We start from the raw sequence: 13,987 nt of genomic DNA, 5'->3' as shown, positions 1-13,987 counted from the left end.
AACAAATAGAAATATAAAACAAAACTAGAGTCTTGAGTAGAACTAAAGTCAACAGATGGTTGACCATCCTTTATGAAAAAAGTTAATTTTTTTTCCAACGAATTAATACCAGACTGGCTGCTGAAGTTACGAATTATAAGAAAGAATACAACTATAGGAGGAAGAATAGGAAAGAATACAATTATAAGACAGTTATTTGTTCTGATATTTAATGGAAATGCCAAATGAGAGCACAGCAGAAAAGGAAAAACCTCTCAAGAAATCACAATACAAATTTTAAAGGGAAGTGAGATAACCTGAATAATGACATCTGCCCTTGGACATCATGTAAGTAGTCGCGGGAGGGCCTTGAAGGCAGTAAGGCAGAAGGCAGTAACCATTGTAAAAGCCATTCTTGGTCTCTAATAAGGTCCCTGTAGGTGTGGGAAGCCCCAGGTGCCCTGGCATAGCCTGGCACAGCCGTGCCCAGCCCGTACCTGCTGTCGGGCCTGGCGCTGTGCCGCGGGCCCTGCGAGTGCCGGCTGCCCCTCAGCGCCGCCCGCCCGCCCTGGCCGCTGCTGCTGTTCCGCGGCGGCGCCCAGGGGTGCTCCTCGCTGCGGTGCAGCGGCACGGAGGTGCGGATGGCAGAGATGACGTGCCCGGGGTAGGCGGACAGCGAGTCCTCGCGGTGGGCGCCCGGGTGCGGCAGGGCGCGCTCGGGGGCCGGGAAGTGGCGGCCCGGGCGGCGGTAGCCGCGCTCCCGGTAATAGGCGGGCAGGCAGGGCCGCGTCTGCTCCATGACGCCGCCGCTGCAGCTCCGCGAGCAGGCGGACCAGGGGCCCCAGCTGCCCCACAGGCCCGGCACTCCACCGCTGTCCTCGGCGCCATCGCCGTGCTCCTCTATCCTCTGCGGCACCTGCGGACACAAGGACAGCCTTAGGAACCGGAATGCACACCGGAGGAAGAGGGGAGCACCAGCACCTCGGTGTTCAGCCCTTCACTCCCCACTCTCAAGAGAAATGGAATGGCATCGGAAGTAACTTGTGCTATTCCCTGCCTGCCAAAGGACTGCCAGTATAGGAGGAGGTCTCCTACAGCCATCAACCATTGGGACAAAAAGTTTGGGGTTGGTGGTTCTAGGTTTTGTGGTGGGTTTTTTTGTTTGGTTGGTTTTTTGGGTTGGGTTATTTTTTGGTTTTTCTTTTGGACTATCTGGATAGAAATAGATTTTCTTTGTTCTCAGCAATGGAAAAATTGCATGATGCAAAGCTTGGAAATGTGTTATAATATTACCAAAAGCAGGAAATAAGGTCACTTTTGGTAATGAAATTGGGTTAACAGACGCTCACTGCTCTGCTGCACTCTGACGCTTCAACAATGCAGAGTGCTGCTGGTTGCAGTAATATTTCAGGAACTCCCATCTAATGTGGAACTTTTTACAAAGGCAGTGATGTAAGAGGACAGGTTGATTTCCAACCAACCCAAAATGCTGCTGGAGTTAACTCTTATATTACCACTCTTACCCCAGTCCCCACATTACCACTTCAGGATGACCCACTCAATCCTACATTCACAGAAATCTCAGTAAGAGATGGGATAAATAGCTGGTCTGGAGTTCAGTGCCACTTAGTCCATACTCACCATTCAGCAGCACAAAGCAAGTGAAAGAAAGAAGCCCAAAGGCAGAGATTCCTTCTCATGAAGGAAGCTAGGAAGGATTAGCAAGGGCAGGGTCTCTCCACAAAGAGAGTTAACTCTTCAAGCCAAATATTTTAAACATCCTGACCTTGTGATTGGACAGGTAGCAGCACAACCAGGAAGTTACAATCACCCACCCCCATCTCCAAGGTTTAGCCACCTTGGAACTAGATAGAGTCAGGATTTCTCAGTGTTTTGCAATAAACAAAGTACTCAAACTTGCAGTTTTTCTCTTGCTTCTCTTGAACAACTAGTTGAATCACAAGTTTTTAAGCAGGTTCCCAATATCTAATTCTCACAGTTATTAATATGTAGAACATTCTTTTAAATGAGCATCCTTTAAGTAGTTTATTAATACTCTGAACAAGTTTTGTACCAACAAGCACCCACATGCATCACTTCAGCTGGGAGACAAGAAAAGGCATTGTCCACAAACATGTGTGCCATACCTCTCCAGGCCTATTCTAGTGCAGCTACCTCCAAGTGAGCTTTGGAAAGCCAGCCTTGTCTGTGTCACTTCTCCCCCCTCACAGCATAAGAACCTAAACCCATAAGTTCCATTAATAATTTTGCCTCAAACATGACTGTATAGCAGCACATCTGCACACTGGGTCTCTCATCACAAGCCCCATGCTGTGGTGACTGAGCTGTGCCCCAGAGTGTCAGGGAGCACACCCTCCTCATCAGCTGCCTGCAGACAGGCCAGGCTGCTTTGCAGACATGCCTTGAACACAGCATTACAATGCAACAAGCAAGCCAGCACAGGGTTTGTGCTGCTGCTGCTGCTGGGTAATAGTCACTTGTGGTCTGCATCATCTGAAACATTTCCCTCCTCTGAGGCTGCTCTCACACTTTCATCACCAACCACAGAAAAAACTGCATTTAATTATAACTTGTGATTAATAAAAAGCATCTGCATTAGTGTGATATGTTACCCATTTCTCCCATGTCATTTGAAAACAGGAGCAGATGTCTCTGTATTTAATGTCTTTTTTCCTGTGCATACTCCATTTGGCATGAGCCTTTAAAATCCAATAGCCTGTACAACCTAATACCACATAATGTCAAACTTAGAACATGCAGCAAGGTCCTTCTGGCTGCTACATTTGCTTCCATATCCAATAACAGAACCGCTGGTTCACACTTTGACCAGCTAAACAAGCTATTCTTCAGTTTGTGATTTCTCCAGTGAATATTCACTGCCCATACTTACACTATGCATTAATGTGCTCTACCTCAGATATTAAATGGTAATGACTACGCACAGAGACACTCTTCTGGTCTAAACTCAGTCTGCAGTAAAATTTTCTTACTGTAAAACTAATAGTCCTTTGTTATCAGATGTGTTTGGACTTGTTTGGACTACTTAATCATTTTTACAACGGTTCAGTACACCTGGTTTTTTTAATGCCAAAGACACTCATGCAGACAACAACTAAAAACTATAATCTGCAAGCAATTCAAGTTCTCACTAACATAAAAAATGTACCATTTGCAAAAATAGAAACTAAAGAGTGAAAAGTGTCAACCTGCTACAGACAGAACCTTCCAGCTGCCAAAATTCATTGCAGCAAGAATTGGTTCAGATAAAATGATGCCTCATATGACTGAAGGCAATGTAAAGTAATTTCACACCCCCTAATCTTCATAGTGAAAGAGTTGTAGACACAGCACAAGAAGGTCTAATCCAGCTAGTTAAGGAAGAACATAAAATAAAACTTAAAAAATAACATTATAAAAAAATTGTTTAAAGTAACATGATAATGTCATACTGATAGAAAAATTCATCAATTCTATCTAGGTCTAAAATAATATTTTGAGATGGGAATTTTCAGTTGTAAATCAGGTTATGAACTTTTATTACTTTTCTCACTGATATTTTACTTTGAGTAAGATAAGGGCTACAGATGGATCATCAGAGGAGAGATGTGATTGATGGCATAATCTACTCAGTGAGTTCTACTATGAAAGACTGAATAAACTGAAGCTGCTTAGTTTAGGGAAGGAGAAACAGATTGGATAATAAAGACACTTCCAAACAGTTTACATAAATAAATACAAAGATCTGTTACTTTTCTCTTTGCAGCAAACTGTTCTTGTTTATAGCCAACACATGAATAACCATTCAGATTTAAATTTAATCAAAGGTGATCCCAATTAAAGGAGGAAAACTACTTAGAGAGAAGGCAAACAAAGCCCAGGAACAAATTGCCTGAAGAGATCCCAGCAGCACTGAAACCAATCCTAAAGCTCAACCAGGAAAACGAGGTGTTACTGACCCTTCCCCAGGGCAGAGGAGCTGAATTACAGCACTCACAGGCCAGTTCCCCTCCTTTGATCCTGTGATTTCCAGGTAACTTAGTAGCCAAGAAAAAATTCGGTCACAGCTCTGTGATATAGCCAAGAAATTACAGCTGAAATTACAGGATTCAGCTGAAGTATTTCAGAACCTCTCAGACACACCACATACTCAGAGATCCCTGACATTAGGTCCCTCCTCTTGTTTTAACAACTCACCATTAAAAGCACACTTTCTGAAAGGAAGAGTCTGAGCCTGCACCGGGGAATAAGTGAAATGCAAACTGAACTTTTCTTGCCAAATTAAGTAATGAGAGTAAATTCTTTAAGAGAATCACATAGCCCATTGATAGAGAGAGATCAACCAACCCATTTAATCTACTTTCCCATAGTTCATGAGTGATTCCTTCTCTAGGTGACCTAGACTCATTCCAACTATAAGTGCATTACCAAGATTTTTATTTACTGCAAGCTAATCACAACCAAATATTTTGCTTCCCCTTTAATTCCCCCTTTTCTTTCTTTCCTACACATTTTTCAATCTTTTTAAGCCAGGGCTTGGAAGTGGACACAACACTGTTCACTCCATGCAGCTGTACAATAAACAATGTAAAGAAAGTAAGACAAGTTTTCAGGTACGCAAGTGCTTGCAATTTCTACAACTCCTATTAATCAGCTATCAAGTTCCTTAAAAGAGACATTTTCTTCATAATGACTGTTACACACCAAATCTCTTCCAGCCTGCCTCCTTTTGACCAGTGAGTGGCAAATGGAATTGAGGCTGGATTTTCAGAAGGGTACTTTCAGGGTCACCCCTTCCTTTACTCACCAGAACCCTGCATCCCTTTCTGTTGTCCTTCCCCAGTTTTCTTGTATTTTGTCCCTTTTGTACACAGGAGCTGCACTGCATATGGGTTTTATTCTAAAAGAGTTTGTTGGGGGTTTTTTTCCTAAAATCATATGGAATTAAAAATACTACCAGCAGGCTGACATAGATGACACTTTAAATAGAAAAATAGTTTATGTTTAATTCATATAATTCACCAATTACTCTGATCCTGAGTCAAAAATTCAGCAGAAAGTAGGAATACACAAGGTATAGAAATTCAATGCCAATTTCTAGTAGTGCCTCTGTCAGAATTTAGAAATAAGATCCACATCTCAGGATCTCAGCAGCAGTTGTTGAAACTGTGCTATGCAACAATGTCCCTGAAGAGGAAACATCACTTGAACTGAAAGCCACAACTACTTAAAATGTAACTTCTTGTGCAGGAAGACAATGGCAGACAACACTGTACTGATCTGACAAACCCTAATTTTAAGTACTGTAGGACACTTCATCCTGTTAAACTATAGCTTAAATAAAAATTCAGAAAAGCAGGGGGGGGGGAAGAAGCAAAACTTTAGGAAACAGTGTAAGAACCAGGACATATTCTGAGATATCCAGGGACCTTCTCTTACAGCTAATCAGTAATTTAAGGGCCTCCTTCAGCTAAACATCATATTGCCATTGTTTTTCATAACCATTACTGGACTTCTTCTCCATGAATACAATTAATACATTTTTAGCATATTTTTAATCTTACCTTCCAAAAGATTGTACATTTACATTGGAAAAGTGCTTCTCTGTGCTCTGGTCATCCATGCAGCCTGACCATTTCACTATGTCTCCCAGATTTTTCTTAGTGAGAAATGAAGAATGATCATTCTGCATTCTCTTTCACCAGGCTATGATGTCTAATTTGCAATTGCTAGCACAATCCAGGATCTCTTTCTGAAATTCAGCAGTCCTAATCTGTTCAGTTTCTTTTTGTAAGGAATTCCTCATTCTCAGCACCTTTTCCACTCCTACATTCTTGCACGGGTGTGCAGTGCTGCATACCATACTCCAAATATGAATTAATGATGGAATTTCACAGTAATAATGATTATAATGCTTGGTGACAGTATATACCTTTTAGCCAGCTACATAATTAAGCTGTTGTAGCTTTAGCCAGTGTTACTAAGTATTCTGTAGGTATTAAGCATGCTATAGCAATCCAAATTCAAAACTGAAAACATATACAAGACAATGGCAAGCTTTGAACCTGGAAATATCTAAACCAAGTCAGACATTCCTGGTATTTCTTACCATTTCAGTTTAGATACAAGAGTGTTATTAGATTTCATAGATTTAATTTGTAACATATTATCCAGTAATTCTTTTTTCTGGGTAAATGCCCAGAATGGAAATGGACTCGTGAACAAGTTAACTACATCATATTCCTAAATATCCATCTGAAAGGGATATATCAGGCATAAATATATATTTCTCAAAGCTTTATGGTATTACTTTCACCCAAAGGCAAAGAAATTGTATCCAGAAGAACATTTTATCACCTGCTCATTAAAATGCTACCAGTGGTATTCACAGAGTTAATCCATATTCATACACTGGATGCAAAGGGGAATTAACAGAAGCCAGCATGTCTTGCTTTCAGCTGCTTCTACCCTCTTTGTCCTGTGCTTCCCAGAGCAAAGAGCTCCTGTAAGTTCCGTTAATATTCCCCAAAACCCTTCGAGCTTTAGGTGTTTATTCACTGCCTCTTCCATGGTCGTTCTTCCCACTACCCCACACAGGATAACCCACACTATGACACCAAACTGCCCCCATTGTCAGTAAAGGAGTATCAAAGCACTTGGAAAACAGGACTTCTTATTGATTCCATGGCTCCAGGGTTGCACTTTCTTTATCTTACAGTCCTGACTAATCAAAGATTCACTAAGGCACAGCCTGTCACAAAGGGTATGCATGCAGCTTTTACCACAGCCAGGCTCAGAGTGACTGAGGATTCAAAACAGCAGTAAAATAATGTACAGATTTGAAATGCATAGGTCATTCTTGGGATGAGATGAACACTCACCTTCCATGAATATAATTGATCAATGATCAAGCCACAAAGTAAGAGCTGGACTTTGCCTTCTTAAAATTTCAAGAGTATAAAACCAAAACCAGTCAGACTCCCAGAAATGAGACCTGAATTGCTGCTCAGGGCAGAGCATGCCAAATTGTGCATGGGCTGAGGAAATGTTAGTTTTGTTTTAGAACCTGTTCAAGTGTAACATGATTGTGTTTCCCTGCCAGTGTTGTAAACACATCCTTTAATTCTGTCACCAATCTAAACATTTTAAGGGAATCTTCTTCCAGCATTAGTGCAGCTGATTTCCAATAAAGTCCATACCTATATAGCTATGACAATTTCCCAGCAGCAAGTCCATGTAATATATGTTTACAGTCCACGTTATATATGTTCATTTGCAATAACTGCATTTTGTATCCCTCTTATAAAAAACGTGGGACATTGGTGGTTTGATAAAAAACAATTTACCAAGCCCCCCCCCCCCCCCCCAAACTTGCAGATAACTTCTCTCAAGGTTAGCAGAAAAATGGAGCAGAGGCCAACCAAAACATCATGACACAATGTGTACATGTCTGCCTGCTTCGTGTGCTCAGCCATTTTAATCCTTCAGTGCATTTTGGAAGCCTTTAATCAGAGAAGTAGTAAACCATTTGTACTTTACAGTACGTGGCAAGTGTAAATATTACCAGCTTAAACGATTTGGGTTTCCGTCCTTTGTATAAAATCTCTGTCTGAACATCTGTGCCTGTGAAGATTAAAGGCTGAAAAGCCTGGAAATAGAAGACCTTTGTATTCACAAATCACTGAAGGGAGTTACAATGTCTGGACAGCTTAACTGCCCCTTCAACCAACTCGGACCACATCTGAAGAAACCTTAACATTATTTGAATAGTCTAGAAAGTAAACAGCTCTGAAAAAGGTTCAGGATAGTTTTTGTGCCAACAAAGCTTGAAGCTTCCCCCAAGTTGGGCTAATATTTTCACACCAAGACCACCTCCATTGCACTCTGGGAGATTAGTGTTTAAAGGAAAGATTTCTTTCCACTCTTCTGTGAGACCATTAAGTGCTTTCAAGTAACAGACAGCTGAGTCCTGACCTCACTTCTACCACTTCCATACAACCATTCCTTATTCATGGTAGGATTGCTTCTCATTTACAGTAAGGTAAAGATGGTAGCAATCAGGGCCTCACTTTATCACAAATTAGGTTTCTTTATTTTTGAAAGTGTTCCCTCACCATTTGTGGCCTAGGTCACTGAGCTTATACTACCCTTAGCCTCCTCCAGGTCAGTCATCTACAGCTGTGACAAGTTGTTGCCATTCTATTTATTTCTACACTTAGGAAAATTCTTTGGGATCCACATGTGGTAGAAATACACATTTTATTTATTCTGTAAGTGCTGTAACACCTCTCCAGATCTCTTGGTGAGTCATCCACCCATCACTCCAGAAGCAGAGAGGACAACCTGTCACAAAATAGAAAGCAACATTCCCTAACAGAAGAACTCATCTGTGAATACAAAAAGCTTCTCATGTTTATCACCACTCTTACCCAAAGCTTGGACAGAACTAGCTTGCAGAACTGCTCTGAAAGAAGGTGAAAAACTTATCTATGACTCTGTTGTCATGAAGCTTAGCTGCACTGGAATCTAATTTGAACTGTGATATTTTCATATTTTCTTCCAAAAAAACACAGAACTCTTTCTCTGAGCTTAAAGAAGTCAGTATTTTTAAATTTAAATATAAAAATAGAAGTTCAGAGGTCCATGATAAAGCAGGTTAAAAACAACAGAAATATTTGCCTTGATTTTTCAAAGAGCATATTCACATAAAATTATGTATCCTTATCCTGTCTCCTTTCTCAAAACAAAGATGAATTTTATTTCCTAACCACTTTAATCCACAACATCAAGGACAGGGAATTAGTAACAACACAGAGATAGTAAGAAAATTCTTTCAGCTGTTGTTCTAAATATTCTGTTGTACTAACAGGCTAATTTTAAAGGAAAAGTCTTCTTGTGGTTTAAATCACATCTCCTAAGGATTACTGCAATTAGAATGGCAACATCATTAGTGAAAAGACTATTTTACCAAAGGTTCTGAAAGGGGCAGATATATATCTGTACAGTTAAAGGCAAGCAGATATACTGACCAGTGAAAAACTGCCAGAGAAATATGGACTCCCTTGGAAGTGTTTCACACGAGTGATGTGGATGAAAACACAAATAATGGACAGCAGTTATCCTATAAACAAAAACATCACCAGAAAAGAAGAGGTGACACCTGTAAGTGTTTGTTGCAAAGGAAGAGCAGCTGTGCAAATGCACAGTGACTCAGCCTCTGCAGTGCAATGGAGCTCAGTTGCACAGCCCAGACAGACAGAGCCCAGTGCCTTTGCTGGGGCTCTGTCAGCACGAGCTGAGCTCCAGCTCAGCAAATCCTGACAAGATCCACACTTGGGTCACTGCTGACCGTGGGGCAGAGCTTCACCCTGCCTGGGCTGCAGGGAAGAGCACAGCCCTCCCTCCCAAGCCTCTGCTTTGGAGCTTATTTAAAGGCAAGGTGGTGGCCAGCTGTGGTGCAGGTCCCAGGGTGCTCCTGACAGCTGTTGGGCTTTAGTCCTTAGATATCAACTACTCTGTCTTACTCCAGTTTGCTCCAAGGAAGGACAGAGCAGACTTGCTCCATGCTTCACATTGCCCTCTCTTACAGCGTGTCCAAGAAACTGAACTGCTCAAACTGCTCACCATGACCAAACAAGAGATCTTGGCCACCTTTTCCTTCCCCCTGTTCCACTCTTTTCCCTCAGCTCTTGCTTCTGATCCTGGATGCTGTTCTTTAGCTCTTGATGACCCCTCCACAAAGGTATTTGAATCCAACACAAGAGAGAGGGGAAAAAACCACCAAAAAACCTGAAGCCAACAAACCCCAACACACATCCCAAAGCACATTAATCTCAGAATTCCGTGAGGAGTATAGTCACATTCACTTGATAAATAGTTGCTTTTCATAGAAACATTGTGTGTCTGACAGAGATAACATCAAGTTTATTTCTTCTTTAATTTTGAGCCAGCAGAAAGAAATTACACTGAGCCCAAAGAAGCTCAAAATTCTTTAACAGTATTGTACTGCCCAATGAAAAACTCGTAAAAATAAATCTTGACACTGCTTCCATACAATAAAAATCAGTTTGTTAAGACACTGAACTCAATACTCATCTACAACTGAGTGACAAGAAGATATGCATAAATTTAGAGCCATTTCTGTTGCTTCAACACTCATATTTAGTGCCATAACAGAAGCAACATGTTAAACTAAAGCAATATTCATGTCAGAAATTTTATTTGGACAGACTTTGCTATTATTTCCATTACCAGTTTTGCTAAAATGAATAAGGCATAATTATAACTACAGCTTACTTTCCTAACACAGAAACATATGAGTAGTCAAAAATCCACCCAGGAGTGACTTCTGGAAAAATGGGAATACAGACTTCAATGGTTGTCTAGGAGAAAGACTGTTTATAGTTTAACCTTCAGTTCACCACAGTATGACACTTCTCAGATAAGGTTAAATTTCAATAAAATAAGTATAGGGAAAGAGAACAGAGAATTTGACAGCATCATGAGCAGCAGCAGGGCTGTTCATATGTCCAGTACTGAGGATAAGGCAAGTAAATTGTTCAAATAATAAGAAAGATTTCATTTTACCCAGCTGCAGAGACCTTGGATGATTTTAAAAGGCAAGTGGCAATTATTTTGTTTCACATAAGGTTTCCCTGTTTTATCCTGTTATTGATGAATATTTTGGCCTTACAGAGTGCACTTGATATTAGAAATTAAATACTATGCATGAGGAATAAATAAGTTAGATTATTAGAAAAAGCTCCAAGAGACTTCCAGCCAACACCGCAACTCCTGTCTTCAGCAAAAAAACCATAAAAGTCTTTAAAAAAAAAGAAGAATTTTTATTTCTATCTAATGAACATACCACATTTAATGTATTTACATTACTGTACAAACCTGTGCAATTTAGAGATAGGAGTAACAGAGTAGTGACCTAAACTCAGATGTAGGAACATATAAAGTTGGGTTTTGTTTTCAGTTTTTGTGCACTTCTGACAGCAGAGAGAGTGTTGATTAACATAAAGAAGCTCAAAAGCTACATCTCTATAAAACTCAGGTAGCCATGTATTTCTGGAACTAGGAAGTCTGTATTGGTCAATTCTGACTTTATATGTCTGACAAGCTTCCAAGACTTTTACTCAGAAATAATAAAGTCTAAAAGCAGAAAACATTGCCCAATCAAACCTTCTCCCACAACTTTCCCATTTGGTTTTGTCATTTCCCCAAGTCTTAATTCCAATATGTGCAATTCCGTGCTATGGAAGTAATTTGGCTCATTCTTCTAGCTATCAGTCTCATGCTGTTATGCCAGAAACTGATTTTTGTGTGTGCATCTGAGGAGGCAACCTGCTAAATCATGTTTAGCTTAATGCAAAATAAACACACAGTAAGAACTGGGGTATGGTCTAATGTTTCATCAGACTTCAGCTCTAGTTATTTGATTCCCCATACTGTACCCTTTGAGTGTGTATATGAAAGTCAGCAAACACCACTTCCATTATTCACTATTTGTTAAAATTCTTCATCAAATCCCTCATCTTCTTCTTCTCCCTTTCTTTCTTTCTGCACAACCAACTCCCTCTCACACAGAAAGAACCCTGCCAAACAGCAGAGACATCCACCCAGAAATACAAGGGGATGTCAGCAAATATATGTTGGGGTTACTGCAGGAAAAGAATAGAAAGAACCTCCAGAGCAACAAAGCTGAGAACTCACACTGAGAAACCCATGTCTGACTTGGCCTTCAGAGTTACTAACAGCCCCTCTTGCATGGAGCTTATAGGTAGGGCAGAAGGTTTGTGAAAAGTGTAATAAATACAAAGTTCCAGCCTAAACACAGTTTGGCATGAATAGAATCCTCTCCTTTAGGGTAAGAGCTGAGAATGACAGCCAGCCTTGGGGCCCGTGCGAGATTGTCACTAGGAAACTTGTGCCTTGTTCTCAGTAAAAGGGACATCTCCAAGGTGGTTACCATGCCCTTAAGTCCCTTTAACTAGGATGGAACACACTCCAGACCCGTGGCATTTCTCATTCAATTGAAAACAAAGAATCTGATTTTATCTAAATTAATTCCGGGGCTTCCCAGAATGAAGCAATTGTTTCTCTGAGTTACTCCATTTTAGTTAGTAGATTTATTCCCCCTAAGGCCATTTGGAAGCTGGACTGAAGCATCTCTCCACTGTCAGTGTTACAAAAGAATGTCTAATCAGACAGAGTGCTGAAACCAGAGCAGCAGCTGGGACCATCTCAACTGCACAACAAAAGAGAAGAGATGTAAGATAGGCAAAAATACTAAATTGTCCTGCAGTTTAGAACAGAGCCCTTGGACAGCTGGCAGCAGACTGGAGTGGGCCAGTTTCACACCCCATGTTACTGACCTCATTTAACTTGTCTTACAAACAGGCTGCACAAGGAGTTAACAGGACTTCTGGGTTCTTCTGGAACTCTGACAATCAGACAGCTTCAGGTTTCCAGTCCATACCTGTGAGGCTACTGTCCAAATAACCTTTTACCCTAAAGACAGTGGCACATGCACATAAAAAAGGTAAACCCTGCAAACTTGCCTTTCATCTCCTTTTAACAGAATAGTTTTCAAAAAAATACACATCTTGGATTATTATTTAAAAATCTATAGTAAAAAGCAAACTTGTTTTAAAACAGGTTATTTGATACCTTCAATGATTAACTGGTTTTGTTTTAATACCAATAGATATGAGATACCTATTAAGATATGAGAACAACATTGATATGAAGTGAATGTGGTGAGAGTGTAAAGAAACAGAACAGCATTCAAGGGGTCTTGCCTCAGGCCTGTGGCAGAATCAGCAACACCTGCACATTGTTCCAGATCAACATTTGTCCAACACATTCACAGAGACTTACATCATGGAAATTCTAAATATTATTCCATCAATATAATCTTCTTTATATCCTTACCATGACAAGTGTTTTCTAGTGTCAAACCTGTTTCCTTCGCCTCAGATTAAATCTGCTCCACCAAACAGAAAAAACCTCACTATCTATACCCCCCTTTCTTTTTAGTACTCAAAAGTATTTGAAGGTTATATCTTCCTCCAGCATCAGTCTTCCAATCTTCAGAATAAACAATATGAATTTGTTCAAATTTCCTTCAGAGGTAAGATTTTAAAATCTCTTAAGGATAATCCCTGCTGCTTTCTGTTTCTCTCCAAACTGTTCACTACTTTCCTGAAAAGCAGTGCGAAAACCCAAGGACTCCAGCCAAGATCTCCCTAATGCTGAGCAGGATGGAAAGTGTGCAGGCTGCAAGCCTTCCTAGAGATGCCAATGTCTAGAATGAGTGAACCATCCATAAGAGCACAACAGGAAATTCCAGCAGTTTCCAGCTCCAATCTCTAGCAATGTGAATAGCAACAGAGTGCTTTGGGTCCAGCTTCTGTTTCAGACATTTCTATCTCTGCAAGAGAAAGAGCTGCCTGTGAGCAGCTGGGTGGTTCTCTGCACTCCATGTCTGCTCTCTTTTTCCATGTCTTGCATGATGAAAATGCTCCAAAGCTTTAGTAACTATTTGTGACCTATAATACTCCATACAACTACTCAGCTAAGTAACCATGATGAGCCTCTTTCAACCATGTATATAATTATTAAAAAAGAAACCAAAAACACCCCATATGCACAAACAGAAGCCATTTATTCCCAGAACATGATTCAGATTGCATTGCTTTACACTTCTTATTCTAATGTTTTCACATTTACTTTTCAGTACACAAAGTCTGAATGTTTCTAATGCTTACCTTTCTGTGTTCAATTGAAGGCTGTGGGATGACAAGCTGAAATCCCAGCACTGCTAGGGAACTGAGAAGTCTGAAAAGGCAAACAGTGAAACAGAACAGATAATTACCACTAATAAAAACCACACATCTACAACCTTACAGGGCTTCACACTGCAAGAAGATATTTAAACACTTGAATATCATTGCTAACCAAAGCAGACTCACTGAACTGTATG

The 13,987-nt window shown here is 40.5% G+C and overlaps 1 protein-coding gene across 1 annotated transcript in view; it reads right to left on the bottom strand.

Moving 5' to 3' along the window:
- THSD4 (thrombospondin type 1 domain containing 4) overlaps positions 1-13,987 on the bottom strand; it is a 212,098-nt gene that overhangs the window by 194,289 nt on the left and 3,822 nt on the right. The window contains exons 2-3 of the mRNA XM_066558881.1: positions 13,773-13,842; positions 477-895 (exon numbers count right to left, since the gene is read on the bottom strand). Coding sequence (XP_066414978.1) covers positions 477-895; positions 13,773-13,842 — 489 coding nt within the window. The remainder of the gene's footprint in view (positions 1-476; positions 896-13,772; positions 13,843-13,987) is intronic.

Source organism: Molothrus aeneus, chromosome 13 (genome assembly GCF_037042795.1).
Source record: "Molothrus aeneus isolate 106 chromosome 13, BPBGC_Maene_1.0, whole genome shotgun sequence".
Lineage (NCBI taxonomy): Eukaryota > Metazoa > Chordata > Aves > Passeriformes > Icteridae > Molothrus > Molothrus aeneus.
Note: the sequence above shows the minus strand (reverse complement) of the source record. Positions and strands in the feature narration are given on the sequence as shown.